The sequence below is a fragment of the Phasianus colchicus genome, chromosome 39 (assembly GCF_987193195.1).
Source record: "Phasianus colchicus chromosome 39, bPhaCol1.hap1.1, whole genome shotgun sequence".
Taxonomy (NCBI): domain Eukaryota; kingdom Metazoa; phylum Chordata; class Aves; order Galliformes; family Phasianidae; genus Phasianus; species Phasianus colchicus.
In genome coordinates this window covers 2,065,831-2,078,526 of record NC_143474.1, presented here as the reverse complement: position 1 = coordinate 2,078,526, position 12,696 = coordinate 2,065,831, and the positions used below count along the sequence as shown (strand labels likewise).

Below are 12,696 nucleotides of genomic sequence, written 5' to 3'. Positions count from 1 at the left end.
CGGGGTGCAGCCATGTTGGATTTGAGTGAGAATCGGATGGGGGCAGCCATCTTGGATTGAGGGCCGCCACCTTGGGTCGGGGTCACACTGGGTTGGGGGTGGCCATCTTGGATTTGGGTCAGACATCTTGGATTTGAGTCAGTGTGGGATGGGGGCAGCCATCTTGGGTTGGGGGTGGCCATCTTGGGTTGGGGTCACACCGAATTGGGGGTGGCCATCTTGGGTTGGGGGCGGACATCTTGGGTGGGGAGCAGCCATCTTGGATTTGAGTCAGTGTGGGATGGGGGGGCAGCCATCTTGGGTTGGGGTCACACTGAATTGGGGGTGGCCATCTTGGACTGAGGGCAGCCATTTGGATTGGGGGCAGCCATCTTCGATTTGAGGCAGGGATGGGGGCAGCCATCTTGGATTGGGGGTGGCCATCTTGGGTTGGGGGCAGACATCTTGGGTTGGGGTCACGGTGGGTTGGGGGCCGTCATCTTGGGTTAAAGGCCATCTCAGGGCGGGGTCACGCTGGGTTGGGGGCGGACTTCCTGGGTGGGCTGGGGGTGGCCATCTTGTGTTAAAGGGCGTCCTCTTCTTTTGGGTGCGGCCATCTTTGGTTGGGGCGGCCATCTCAGATTGGGGGCAGCCATTGTGGGGGTATTTTGCCCCCGCGGTGCCATTTTTCAACTCCTTTCTCCCAGTTTTCTCCCCGTTTGCCCCCAACGTCCCTGCGGTGCGCACGTTTACTCAGTAAACCCCTTTTTGCCACAGTTTTCCCGCTTTTAAGGAAAATTTTCCACGCTCGCGCCCATTTCCCCACGCCTTTTATTGGATTTTCCCATTTCGTGCCGCTTCGTCCCGTTTTTTTTGGCCCATTCCCCCGCTTTCCGCTCCCTGAGGCTTCACCCCCCGCAAGTAGGCCGCGTTTCCATGGCAACGCCTCTCCCGGAAGAGGCGGGACCGCGTCGTCACGGCGACGGCGGGCGGGCGGCCAATGGGGCCACGCCTCTCCCTGCGCCCAATCAGCGCTCCGCTCCGCGCCGACCAATCGAAGGGCTCCGTGCGGCGCGCCGACCAACGGCAAGGCTCGGGAGGCGGGGCGAGCGTCGCGCAGGCGCACTGCTTCCGGTGGGGCCGCCGCCATCTTGGAGGGCCGCGTCCACCGCCGCCGCCGCCGCCGACTCCGCCGCCGCCGGAGAGGGCCCCGGTGAGGTTGGAGGGGCGGAGTGACGTCACCGAGAGGGGCGTGACGTCACCGGGGGAGGGCCGGGTGGGGATCGGGGCGGAAAAAAGGCGAGAAAAGGGGGGAAAATGGGAGTTTGGGGGCTCGGGGGTAGCGCGCATGCGCGGCGGCGGCGGGGGGGAGGGGAGCGGGGTTAAGGGGCGGGGCCAGGAGGGAGGAGAGGGGCGTGGCCTCGTGGGCGTGGCTTAGCGAGGGGGCGTGGCTTAGCGGGGTCGCGGAGGGGTTGCGGGCGCCGTGACGTCACGGAGGGGGCGGGGCTAAAAGTGGGGGGGGCTGCGAATGAATTAATTGGGGGGGGGGGGGGGGGGGGATTAATGAGGGGTTAATTAATGAGGGGTTAATTGGCGGTTCGTCCCCATAGGAGCAGAGCCCGCGGCTGCCGCCCCCCCGGTGGAGATGGAGGCGGGGGGGAAGGCGGGGAGCGAGGTGAGGGGCGGCAGCAACGGGGTTTATGGGGTTTTTATGGGGTTTTATAGGGTTTAATGGGGTTTAATGGGGGCTTATGGGGTTATAATGGGGTTTTTATGGGGTTTTATGGGGTTTAATGGGGGCTTATGGGGGTTTAATGGGGGCTTATGGGGGCTTATGGGGTTTTAGGGGGGCTTATGGGGTCCATATGGGGTTTGATGGGGGCTTATGGGGTTTAATGGGGTCTTATGGGGTTTGTAATGGGGGCTTATGGGGTTTGTAATGGGGGCTTAGGGGGTTTGATGGGGGCTTATGGGGTTTTTATGGGGTTTTATGGGGTTTTATCGGGTCTTATGGGGGCTTAATGGGGGCTTATGGGGGTTTAATGGGGGCTTATGGGGTTTGTAATGGGGGCTTATGGGGTTTTAGGGGGGCTTATGGGGTTTAATAGGGTTTAATGGGGGTTTATGGGATCCATATGGGGTTTAATTGGGGCTTATGGGGGTTTAATGGGGTTTTAGGGGGGCTTATGGGGTTTAATGGGGTTTGTAATGGGGGCTTATGGGGTTTGATGGGGGCTTATGGGGTTTCTAGGGGGTTTTATGGGATTTAATGGGGTTTAATGGGGGCTTATGGGGTTTGTAATGGGGGCTTATGGGGTTTGATGGGGGCTTATGGGGTTTTTATGGGGTTTTATGGGGTTTTATCGGGTCTTATGGGGGCTTAATGGGGGCTTATGGGGGTTTAATGGGGGCTTATGGGGTTTTTCATGGGGGCTTATGGGGTTTTAGGGGGGCTTATGGGGTTTAATGGGGGCTTATGGGGGTTTTAATGGGGGCTTATGGGGTTTTTCATGGGGTTTAATGGGGGCTTATGGGGCTTTTAATGGGGGCTTAATGGGTTTTTATGGGGCTTTATAGGGTTCTACGGGGTTTAATGGGGTCTTATGGGGGTTTAATGGGGTCTTATGGGGGTTGTAATGGGGTCCATATGGGGTTGTAATGGGGGCTTATGGGGTTTGATGTTGGCTTATGGGGTTTTTATGGGGTTTAATGGGGTTTAATGGGGGCTTATGGGGTTTAATGGGCTTTTAATGGGGGCTTATGGGGCTTTTAATGGGGCTTATGGGGTTTAATGGGGGCTTATGGGGGGTTATGGGGTTTTAGGGGGGCTTATGGGGTTTGATGGGGGCTTATGGGGGTTTATATGGGGTTTTATGGGGTTTAATAGGGTTTAATGGGGGTTTATGGGGTTTGATGGGGGCTTATGGGGTTTGTAATGGTGGCTTATGGGGGCTTATGGGGTTATAATGGGGGCTTATGGGGTTTGTAATGGGGGCTTATGGGGTCCATATGGGGTTTTAGGGGGGCTTATGGGGTTTGATGGGGGCTTATGGGGGTTTTTATGGGGTCTTATCGGGTTTAATAGGGTCTTATGGGGGTTTAATGGGGTCTTATGGGGTTTGTAATGGGGGCTTATGGGGTCCATATGGGGTTTTAGGGGGGCTTATGGGGTTTTAGGGGGGCTTATGGGGTTTAATGGGGGCTTATGGGGGTTTTAATGGGGTTTTATGGGGTTTTATAGGGTTTAATGGAGTTTAATGGGGGCTTATGGGGGGTTTTATGGGGTTTAATGGGGTTTAATGGGGGCTTATGGGGTTTAATAGGGTTTGATGGGGGCTTATGGGGTTTCTATGGGGTCTTATGGGGTTTAATGGGGTCTTATGGGGGTTTAATGGGGGCTTATGGGGTTTGTAATGGGGGCTTATGGGGGTTTAATGGGGTTTAATGGGGGCTTATGGGGGTTTTTATGGGGTTTAATGGGGTTTTATAAGGTTTTATGGGGTTTAATGGGGGCTTATGGGGTTTGTAATGGGGGCTTATGGGGTTCATATGGGGTTTAATGGGGGCTTATGGGGTTTGATGGGGGCTTATGGGGGTTTTTATGCGGTTTTATAGGGTTTTATGGGGTTTAATGGGGGCTTATGGGGTTTTATGGGGGCTTATGGGGTTTAATAGGGTTTAATGGGGGTTTATGGGGTCCATATGGGGTTTAATGGGGGCTTATGGGGGTTTAATGGGGTCTTATGGGGTTTTAGGGGGGCTTATGGGCGTTAATGGGGTTTAATGGGGGCTTATGGGGTTTGATGGGGGCTTATGGGGTTTTTCATGGGGTTTAATGGGGGTTTATGGGGGTTTTAATAGGGTTTAATGGGGTCTTATGGGGGTTTAATGGGGTCTTATGGGGTTTGTAATGGGGGCTTATGGGGTCCATATGGGGTTTTAATGGGGCTTATGGGGTTTGATGGGGGTTTATGGGGGTTTAATGGGGTTTGATGGGGGCTTATGGGGGTTTAATGGGGTTTTTAATGGGGCTTATGGGGTTTTAATGGGGTTTAATTGGGGCTTATGGGGTTTAATGGGGACTTATGGGGTTTAATGGGGGTTTATGGGGTTTTTAATGGGGTTTGTGGGGGTTTTAATGGGTTTTAATGGGGGCTTATGGGGTTTTTAATGGGGTTTAATGGGGGTTATGGGGTGGTGGGGGTCTCTATGTGGGGGTGGCTATGGGGTCTGTGTGGGGTCTCTATAGGATTTGTATGGGATTGCTATGGGGTCTGTGTGGGGTCTCTATGGGGTCTGTGTGGGGTTTCTATAGGATCTGTATGGGATTCCTATGGGGTCTGTATGGGATGGCTTTGGGGTGGCTATGGGGTCTCTATGGGGTCTCTATGGGGCCTTTATAGGGTCTGTATGGGGTTTGTGTGGGGTTTCTATGGGATCCCTATGGGGTCTCTGTGGGGTTTCTGTGGGATCCCTGTAGGACCCCTATGGGGTCCGTATGGGGTCTGTATGGGGTGGCTGTGGGGTGGCTATGGGGTGGTTATGGGGTCTGTATGGGTTCTCTGTGGGGTTTCTATAGGATCCCTATGGGGTGGCTGTGGGGTCTGTATTTTTTGTGGGGTCTCTATAGGTTCCCTATGGGGTGTGTATGGGGACTTTATGGGGTGGCTGTGGGGTCTCTATAGGATCTGCATGGGATCCTTATGGGGTCCCTATGGGGACTCTGTGGGGTCTTTGGGCTCGCTATGGGGTGGCTATGGGGTCTCTATGGGATCCCTATAGGATTCTTATGGGGTCTGTATGGGGATTCTATGGGGTGGCTGTGGGGTCTCTATAGGATCTGTATGAGGTCTCTGTGGGGTCACTATGGGGTCTCTATAGGCTCCTTGTGGGGTGTGTATGGGGACTCTATGGGGTGGCTATGGGTTCTTTATAGGATCTGTATGGGATCCTTATGGGGTCCCTATGGGGACTCTGTGGGGTCTTTGGGCTCCCTATGGGGTGACTATGGAGTCTGTATGGGGTCTCTATAGGATCTCTATAGGATTCTTATGGGGTCCCTATGGGGTGGCTATGGGGTCTCTATGGGGTCTCTATGGGGTCTTTGTAGGATTCTTATGGGGTCTGTATGGGGAATTTATGGGGTGGCTGTGGGGTCTCTATGGGATCTGTGTGGGATCCCTATGGGGTCCCTATGGGGACTCTGTGGGGTCTTTGGGCTCCCTATGGGGTGGCTATGGGGTCTCTGTGGGGTCTCTATAGGATTCCTATGGGGTTTGTATGGGGACTTTATGGGGTGGCTGTGGGGTCTCTATAGGATCTGTATGGGATCCTTATGGGGTCTCTGTGGGGACTCTGTGGGGTCTTTGGGCTCGCTATGGGGTGGCTATGGGGTCTGTATGGGGTGGTTATGGGGTCTTTGTGGGGTCCCTATAGGATCCCTATGGGGTCTCTGCGGGGTTTCTATAGGATTCCTATGGGCTCCCTATGGCTTTCTATGGGGTGGCTATGGGGTCTGTATGGGGTGTCTGTGGGGTCTCTATGGGATTCTTATGGGTTCCCTATGGGGTGGCTATGGGGTTTGTATGGGGATTCTATGGGGTGGCTATGGGGTCTCTATAGGATCTGTATGGGATCCTTATGGTGTCCTTATGGGGACTCTGTGTGGTCTTTGGGTTCCCTATGGGGTCTCTATGGGGTCTCTGTAGGATTCTTATGGGGTCTCTATGGGGAATTTATGGGGTGGCTGTGGGGTCTTTATAGGATCTGCATGGGATCCTTATGGGGTCCCTATGGGGACTCTGTGGGGTCTTTGGGCTCCCTATGGGGTCTTTATGGGGTCTCTATGGGGTATCTATAGGATCCCTATGGGGTCTGTATGGGGACTCTATGGGGTGGCTATGGGTTCTCTGTAGGATCTGTATGGGATCCCTATGGGGTGGCTATGGGGTGGTTATGGGGCGGCTGTGGGGTCTGCACGGTGTCCGTGTGTCTGTCCCCGCAGACGGACGCCATGACGTCGGACGATTTCGATATCGTGATCGAGGCCATGCTGGAGGCGCCCTACAAGAAGGAGGAGGTGAGCTGCGGGGTCCGGGGGGGTTTATGGGGTCAAGGGGGTTCTATGGGGCTGGGGGGTCCCTATGGGGTCGGGGGGCGTCCTATGGGGGGGTTGGGGAGTCTTTATGGGGCTGGGGGGTCCCTGTGGGGTGGTGGGGGTCTCTATGGGGTCGGGGGGGTTCCTATGGGGTGGGGAGGGCTTTATAGGGTCAAGGGGGGTTCTATGGGGCTGGGGGGTCCCTATGGGGGTTCTATGGGGCTGGGGGGTCCCTATGGGGTGGGGGGGCGTCCTCTTGGGGGGTTGGGGGTCCCTATGGGGTCGGGGGGGTCCCTATGGGGTGGTGGGGGTCTCTATAGGGTCGGGGGGGTCCCTATGGGGTGTAGGGGAGTCTTTATGGGGCTGGGGGGTCCCTGTGGGGTGGTGGGGGTCTCTATGGGGTGGGGGGCGTCCCTATGGGGTGGGGGGAGGGTTCCTATGGGGCTGGGGGTGTCTGTGGGGTGAGGGTTGGAGGATCTTTATGGGGTCGGGGGGTCCCTGTGTGGGGTTGGGGGTCCCTATGGGGTGGGGGGGGGTCTTTATGGGGCTGGGGGTCTCTATGGGGTGGGGGGCATCCCTATGGGGCGGGTGGGGGTCTCTATGGGGTCAGGGGGGTCTCTATGGGGTCGGGGGGGGGTTATGGGGTGTGTGGGGGGGTTATGGGGCTAGAGATGTTCCTCTGTGGGACAGGAGATGTTCTTCTGTGGGGCTGGGGGGTCATTTGGGACCATTTTGGGGTGAATCTGTGGGATTTTGGGGCCGTTTTGTGTCATTTTGGGGCCATTTTGGGGTCATTTGGGGCCATTTTGGGATCCGAGAGATTTTGGGGTGAATTTGTGGGATTTTGGGGTCGTTTGGGGTCATTTTGGGATCCGAGAGATTTTGGGTTGAATTTATGGGATTTTGGGGATGTTTTGTGTCGTTTTGGGGCCTTTGGGGACCATTATGGGATCCAGGAGATTTTGGGGCCATTTTGGGATCCGAGGGATTCTGGGGTGAATTTGTGGGATTTTGGGGCCATTTGGGGTCATTTGGGGACATTTTGGGGTCATTTGGGGCCAGTTTGGGATCCGAGGGATTTTGGGGTGAATCTGTGGGATTTTGGGTTTATTTTGGGGTCATTTTGGGGTCATTTGGGGCCATTTTGGGATCCGGGAGATTTTGGGGTGAATTTATGGGATTTTGGGGCCGTTTTGTGCCATTTTGGGGTCATTTGGGGCCATTTTGTGATCCGGGAGATTTTGGGGTGAATTTGTGGGATTTTGGGGTCGTTTTGGGGTCCTTTTGTGATCCGAGGGATTTTGGGGTGAATCTGTGGGATTTTGGGGTCATTTGGGGCCATTTTGGGGTCATTTGGGGCCATTTTGGGATCTGAGAGATTTCGGGGTGAATTTATGGGATTTTGGGGCCGTTTTGTGCCATTTTGGGGTCATTTGGGGCCATTTTGTGATCCGAGAGATTTTGGGGTGAATTTGTGGGATTTTGGGGCCGTTTTGGGGTCCTTTTGTGATCTGAGGGGTTTTGGGGTGAATCTGTGGGATTTTGGGTCCCCCGCAGGCGCAGCCCGGACCTTCGAAGCCACCAACGGAAGCTCCGCCCCCTCAGGTGCCGTTTTGGGGCTAAAAAAGGCTGTTTTGGGGCCGGAAGTTTTTTGGGGTAAAAAAAGGCGATTTTGGGGAGGGGGGGGGGCTGACCTTTGACCTGTGACCTTTGACCCCGCAGCCGCCGCCGGAGGAGCAGAGCAAGGAGCCCAAAAAGGAGAGCGGGGGGAGCAGCAGGTGGGGATTGGGGGGAAAGTGGGCGATTTTGGGGAAAAACGGGGCAAAAAAGGGCGATTTTGGGAAAAAGTGGGGTTTTGGGGGGAAATGGGGGGAAATTGGGGTTTTTTTGGGGGAAAAATGGGGAAAAATGGGGATTTTGGGGGGGAAAAGGGGGGGTTGGGAGGGAAGTGGGGGAAAAATGGGGGTTTTGGGGAAAAAAGGGAGATTTGGGGGGAAAATGGGGCAAAAAAGGGCGATTTTGGGAAAAAATGGGATTTTGGGGGAAAAATGGGGGAAAAATGAGGGGTTGGGGGAACAATGGGGGGAAATGGGCATTTTGGGGGAGAAAAATGGAGATTTTGGGGGAAAAATGGGGGAAAAAAGGGCGATTTTGGGAAAAAATGGAATATTGGGGGAAAATGGGGGGAAATTGGGGTTTTTTGGGGGAAAAATGGGGGTTTTGGGGGGAAAAATTGGGGAAAATGGGGATTTTTGGGGGGAAAACGGGTGTTTGGGAGGGAAGTGGGGGAAAAATGGGGATTTTGGGGGAGAAAAATGGGGATTTTGGGGGAAAATGGGGGAAAAAAGGGCGATTTTGGAAAAAAGTGGGATTTGGGGGGAAAATGGGGGGAAATTGGGGTTTTTTGGGGGGAAAAATGGGGGATTTGGGGGGAAAAATGGGGATTTTGGGGAATAATGTGAGGAAAATTGGGATTTTTGGTGGGAAAAATGGGGATTTTGGGTAAAAGGGGGGAAAAGTGGGGATTTTGGGGTGAAAAAGGGGGATTTGGGGTAAAAATGGGGGGTTGGGAGGGAAGTGGGGGATTGGGGGAAAAAAATGGGGATTTGGGGGAGATTTTTGGGGAAAAATGGGCATTTTGGGGGGATTTTGGGTGGAAAAATGGGGATTTGGGGGGGACTTGGGGCAAAAATTGGGGATTTGGGGTGAAAATGGGTGAAAAAATGGGGATTTGGGGGAAAAATGGGGGAAAATGGGGATTTTGGGGGGAAAAGGGGGGATTGGGGGAAAAATGGGGATTTTGGGGTGTATTTTAGGGGAAAATGGGAGATTGGGGGGAAAAATGGGGGAAAATGAGGATTTTGAGGAGGATTTGGGGGGGAAAATGGGGATTTTGGGGGGAAATGGGGGAAAAAAGGGGATTTGGGGTAAAAGTGGGGGGTTTGGGGTGGAAATTGAGGAAAAGTGGGGATTTTGGGGGGGGATTTTGGGGGGAAAAGGTGGGGATTTGGGGTAAAAATGGGGAGTTTGGGGGAAAAATGGGGATTCTGGGGGGGGAAATGGGGGAAAAAATGGGGGTTTGGGGGAAAAGTGGGGATTTTTGGGGGGGAAATGGGGGAAAAATGGGGATTTTGGGGTGGAGATTTGGGAAAAATGGGGTTTTTGAGGGAGAAATGGGGAGAAAAAGGAGAAGTTTGGGGGAAAAAAGGATTTTGGGGGGAGGAAATGGAGGATTTGTGGGGAAAATAAGCAATTTAGGGGGGAAAAGTGGGGGATTTGGGGTGAATTAATGGGATTTTGGTGTTGCTTTGTGGGGTTTTGGGATTTTATGGGATTTGGGAGCAGATTTATAGGATTTGGGGTGAATTAATGGGATTTTGGGGTTATTTTGTGCTATTTTGCAGCAAATTAAAGGATTTTGGGGGTTATTTTGGGGGATTTAGGGGCAAACTTATGGGGCTCTGGGGCAACCTGATGGGATTTTGGGGTTATTTTGTGGGATTTGGGGGATTTGATGGGATTTGGGTGCAAACTTTTGGGATTTCTGGCTCTTTTTGGTGAGACCTGTGTCAGACTTGTGGGATTTTGTGTCAGATTCGTGGGATCTGGGGACAAAATTGTGGGGTTTTGGGGCAAACGAAGGGGATTTGGGTTTTTTTGTGGGTTTGGGGGGCGATTTGATGGGATTTTGGGGGCTGATTTTGGGGTGAAATCCCCCAATTTTAGCAGCAGCCGCCGGAAGCGGAGCCGCAGCCGCAGCCGTGAGCACAGACACAGGTGGGGCCGACCCCAAAATCCCCACTTCTGGCCCCAAAATCCTCCCTTCTGGCCCCAAAATCCTCCCTTCTCACCCCAAATCCCCCTTTGCAGACCCCAAAATCCTCCCTTCTTACCCCAGATCCCCACTTCTGGCCCCAAAATCCCCATTTCTGGCCCCAAAATCCCCACTTCTGGCCCCAAAATCCTCCCTTCTCACCCCAAATCCCCCTTTGCAGACCCCAAAATCCTCCCTTCTGGCCCCAAAATCCCCATTTCTGGCCCCAAAATCCTCCTTTCTGGCCCCAAAATCCCCATTTTTGGCCCCAAAATCCCCACTTCTGGCCCCAAAATCCTCCCTTCTCACCCCAAATCCCCCTTTGCAGACCCCAAAATCCCCACTTCTCACCCCAGATCCCCACTTCTGGCCCCAAAATCCCCATTTCTGGCCCCCAAATCCCCACTTCTGGCCCCAAAATCCTCCCTTCTCACCCCAAATCCCCCTTTGCAGACCCCAAAATCCCCACTTCTGGCCCCAAATCCCCATTTCTGGCCCCAAAATCCTCCCTTCTCACCCCAAATCCCCCTTTGCAGACCCCAAAATCCTCCCTTCTCACCCCAGATCCCCACTTCTGGCCCCAAAATCCTCATTTTTGGCCCCCAAATCCTCATTTCCCGACCCCAAAATCCCCATTTCTGGACCCAAAATCCTGTCTCCAGACCCCAAATCCCCCTCTCTGACCCCATGTTCCCCTTCCTGACCCCAAACTCCCCCCACTCTGACCCCACACCCCCCCCTCTGACCCCATAATCCCCCTTCCTGCCCCCAACTCCCCCCTCTCTGACCCCGAATGCCCCCTTTCTGACCCCAAACCCCCCTTTCTGACCCCATATCCCCCTCTCTGACCCCAAATCCCTCCTTCCTGCCCCCAAATCCCCCTCTTGGACCCCACACCCCCACTCTGACCCCAAACTCCCCCACTCTGACCCCAAATCCCCCCTTCCTGCCCCCAAACTCCCCCTTCCTGCCCCCAACTCCCCCCTTCCTGACCCCAAACCCCCCATTCTGACCCCAAACGCCCCATTCTTACCCCCAACCCCCCCTCTCTGACCCCATATCCCCCACTCTGACCCCAAACCCCCTTTCCTGCCCCCACACCCCCCTCTCTGACCCCACACCCCCTTCTCTGACCCCATAATTCCCCACTCTGCCCCCAAACCCCCCTTCCTGACCCCAAACTCCCCCTTCCTGCCCCCAACCCCCCCCTTCCTGCCCCCATAATCCCCCTCTCTGACCCCAAACCCCCTTCCTGCCCCCAAACCCCCCTTCCTGCCCCCAACTCCCCCCTTCCTGACCCCAAATCCCTCGTTCTGACCCCAAACGCCCCCTTCCTGCCCCCACACCCCCCTTCCTGCCCCCAACTGCCCCCTCTCTGACCCCAAACCCCCCTCTCTGACCCCAAACTCCCCCACTCTGACCCCACACCCCCCTTCCTGCCCCCACACCCCCCTCTCTGACCCCATAATTCCCCACTCTGACCCCATAATTCCCCACTCTGACCCTATAATCCCCCTTCCTGCCCCCAAATCCCCCCTCTCTGACCCCACACCCCCCGTTCTGACCCCAAACGCCCCATTCTTACCCCCAACCCCCCCCTTCCTGCCCCCATAATCCCCCTCTCTGACCCCATATCCCCCTCTCTGACCCCAAACCCCCTTTCTGCCCCCACACCTCCCATTCTGACCCCAAACGCCCCATTCTTACCCCCAACCCCCCCCTCTCTGACCCCAAACCCCCTTCCTGCCCCGACACCCCCCATTCTGCCCCCACACCCCCCTCTCTGACCCCATAATTCCCCACTCTGACCCTATAATCCCCCTTCCTGCCCCCAAATCCCCCCTCTCTGACCCCACACCCCCCGTTCTGACCCCAAACTCCCCCTTCCTGCCCCCAACTCCCCCCTTCCTGCCCCCACACCCCCCATTCTGCCCCCACACCCCCCGTTCTGCCCCCAGCTCCCCCCTCTCTGACCCCATATCCCCCACTCTGACCCCAAACCCCCCTTCCTGCCCCCACACCCCCCATTCTGACCCCAAACGCCCCATTCTTACCCCCAACCCCCCCCTCTCTGACCCCACGTCCCCCTCTCTGACCCCAAACCCCCTTCCTGCCCCCACACCCCCCTCTCTGACCCCATAATTCCCCACTCTGACCCTATAATCCCCCTTCCTGCCCCCACACCCCCCTCTCTGACCCCACACCCCCCTCTCTGACCCCATAATTCCTCACTCTGACCCTATAATCCCCTTTCCTGACCCCCAACTCCCCCCTCTCTGCCCCCACACCCCCTGTTCTGACCCCACATCCCCCGTTCTGACCCCAAACCCCCTTCCTGCCCCCACACCCCCGTTCTGACCCCAAACCCCCTTCCTGCCCCCAAATCCCCCCTTCCTGCCCCCACACCCCCGTTCTGACCCCAAACCCCCTTCCTGCCCCCAAATCCCCCCTTCCTGCCCCCACACCCCCGTTCTGACCCCAAACGCCCCGCAGCCGCAGCCGGGAGCGCCGCCGCCGGTCCCGCAGCCGCCACCGCAGCCGCCACCGCAGCCGGGAACGGCGCCGATCCCGCAGCCGCGACCGGCGGCGCGACGACAGGAGGTCCTGGGGGGTCCTGTGGGGTCCTGTGGGGTCTTGTGGGGTCCTATGGGGTCTTGTGGGGTCCTATGGGGTCCTATGGGGTCCTTATGGGGTCCTATGGGGAGTTATGGGGGATGTGGGGCGCCGATCCCGCAGCCGCGACCGGCGGCGCGACGACAGGAGGTCCTGGGGGGTCCTATGGGGTCCTTATGGGGGCGTGTGGGGT

General features: G+C 56.0%; 1 protein-coding gene across 4 annotated transcripts in view; it reads left to right on the top strand.

Moving 5' to 3' along the window:
• The first annotated feature begins 1,085 nt into the window (after window positions 1–1,085).
• The window catches only part of RBM23 (RNA binding motif protein 23), a 35,635-nt gene continuing 24,024 nt past the window's right edge, over window positions 1,086–12,696 (top strand). For 2 of the 4 annotated variants that reach the window (XM_090130149.1, XM_090130152.1), the window contains exons 1-7: window positions 1,086–1,192; window positions 1,590–1,654; window positions 5,984–6,058; window positions 7,634–7,681; window positions 7,799–7,854; window positions 9,803–9,853; window positions 12,384–12,491. In XM_090130149.1, coding sequence (XP_089986275.1) covers window positions 1,625–1,654; window positions 5,984–6,058; window positions 7,634–7,681; window positions 7,799–7,854; window positions 9,803–9,853; window positions 12,384–12,491 — 368 coding nt within the window. In that variant the 5' untranslated portion in view covers window positions 1,086–1,192; window positions 1,590–1,624. Of the gene's footprint in view, window positions 1,198–1,589; window positions 1,655–5,983; window positions 6,059–7,633; window positions 7,682–7,798; window positions 7,855–9,802; window positions 9,854–12,383; window positions 12,492–12,696 lie in introns of all 4 variants that reach the window. The other 2 variants (XM_090130150.1, XM_090130151.1) reach the window with 2 other exon arrangements.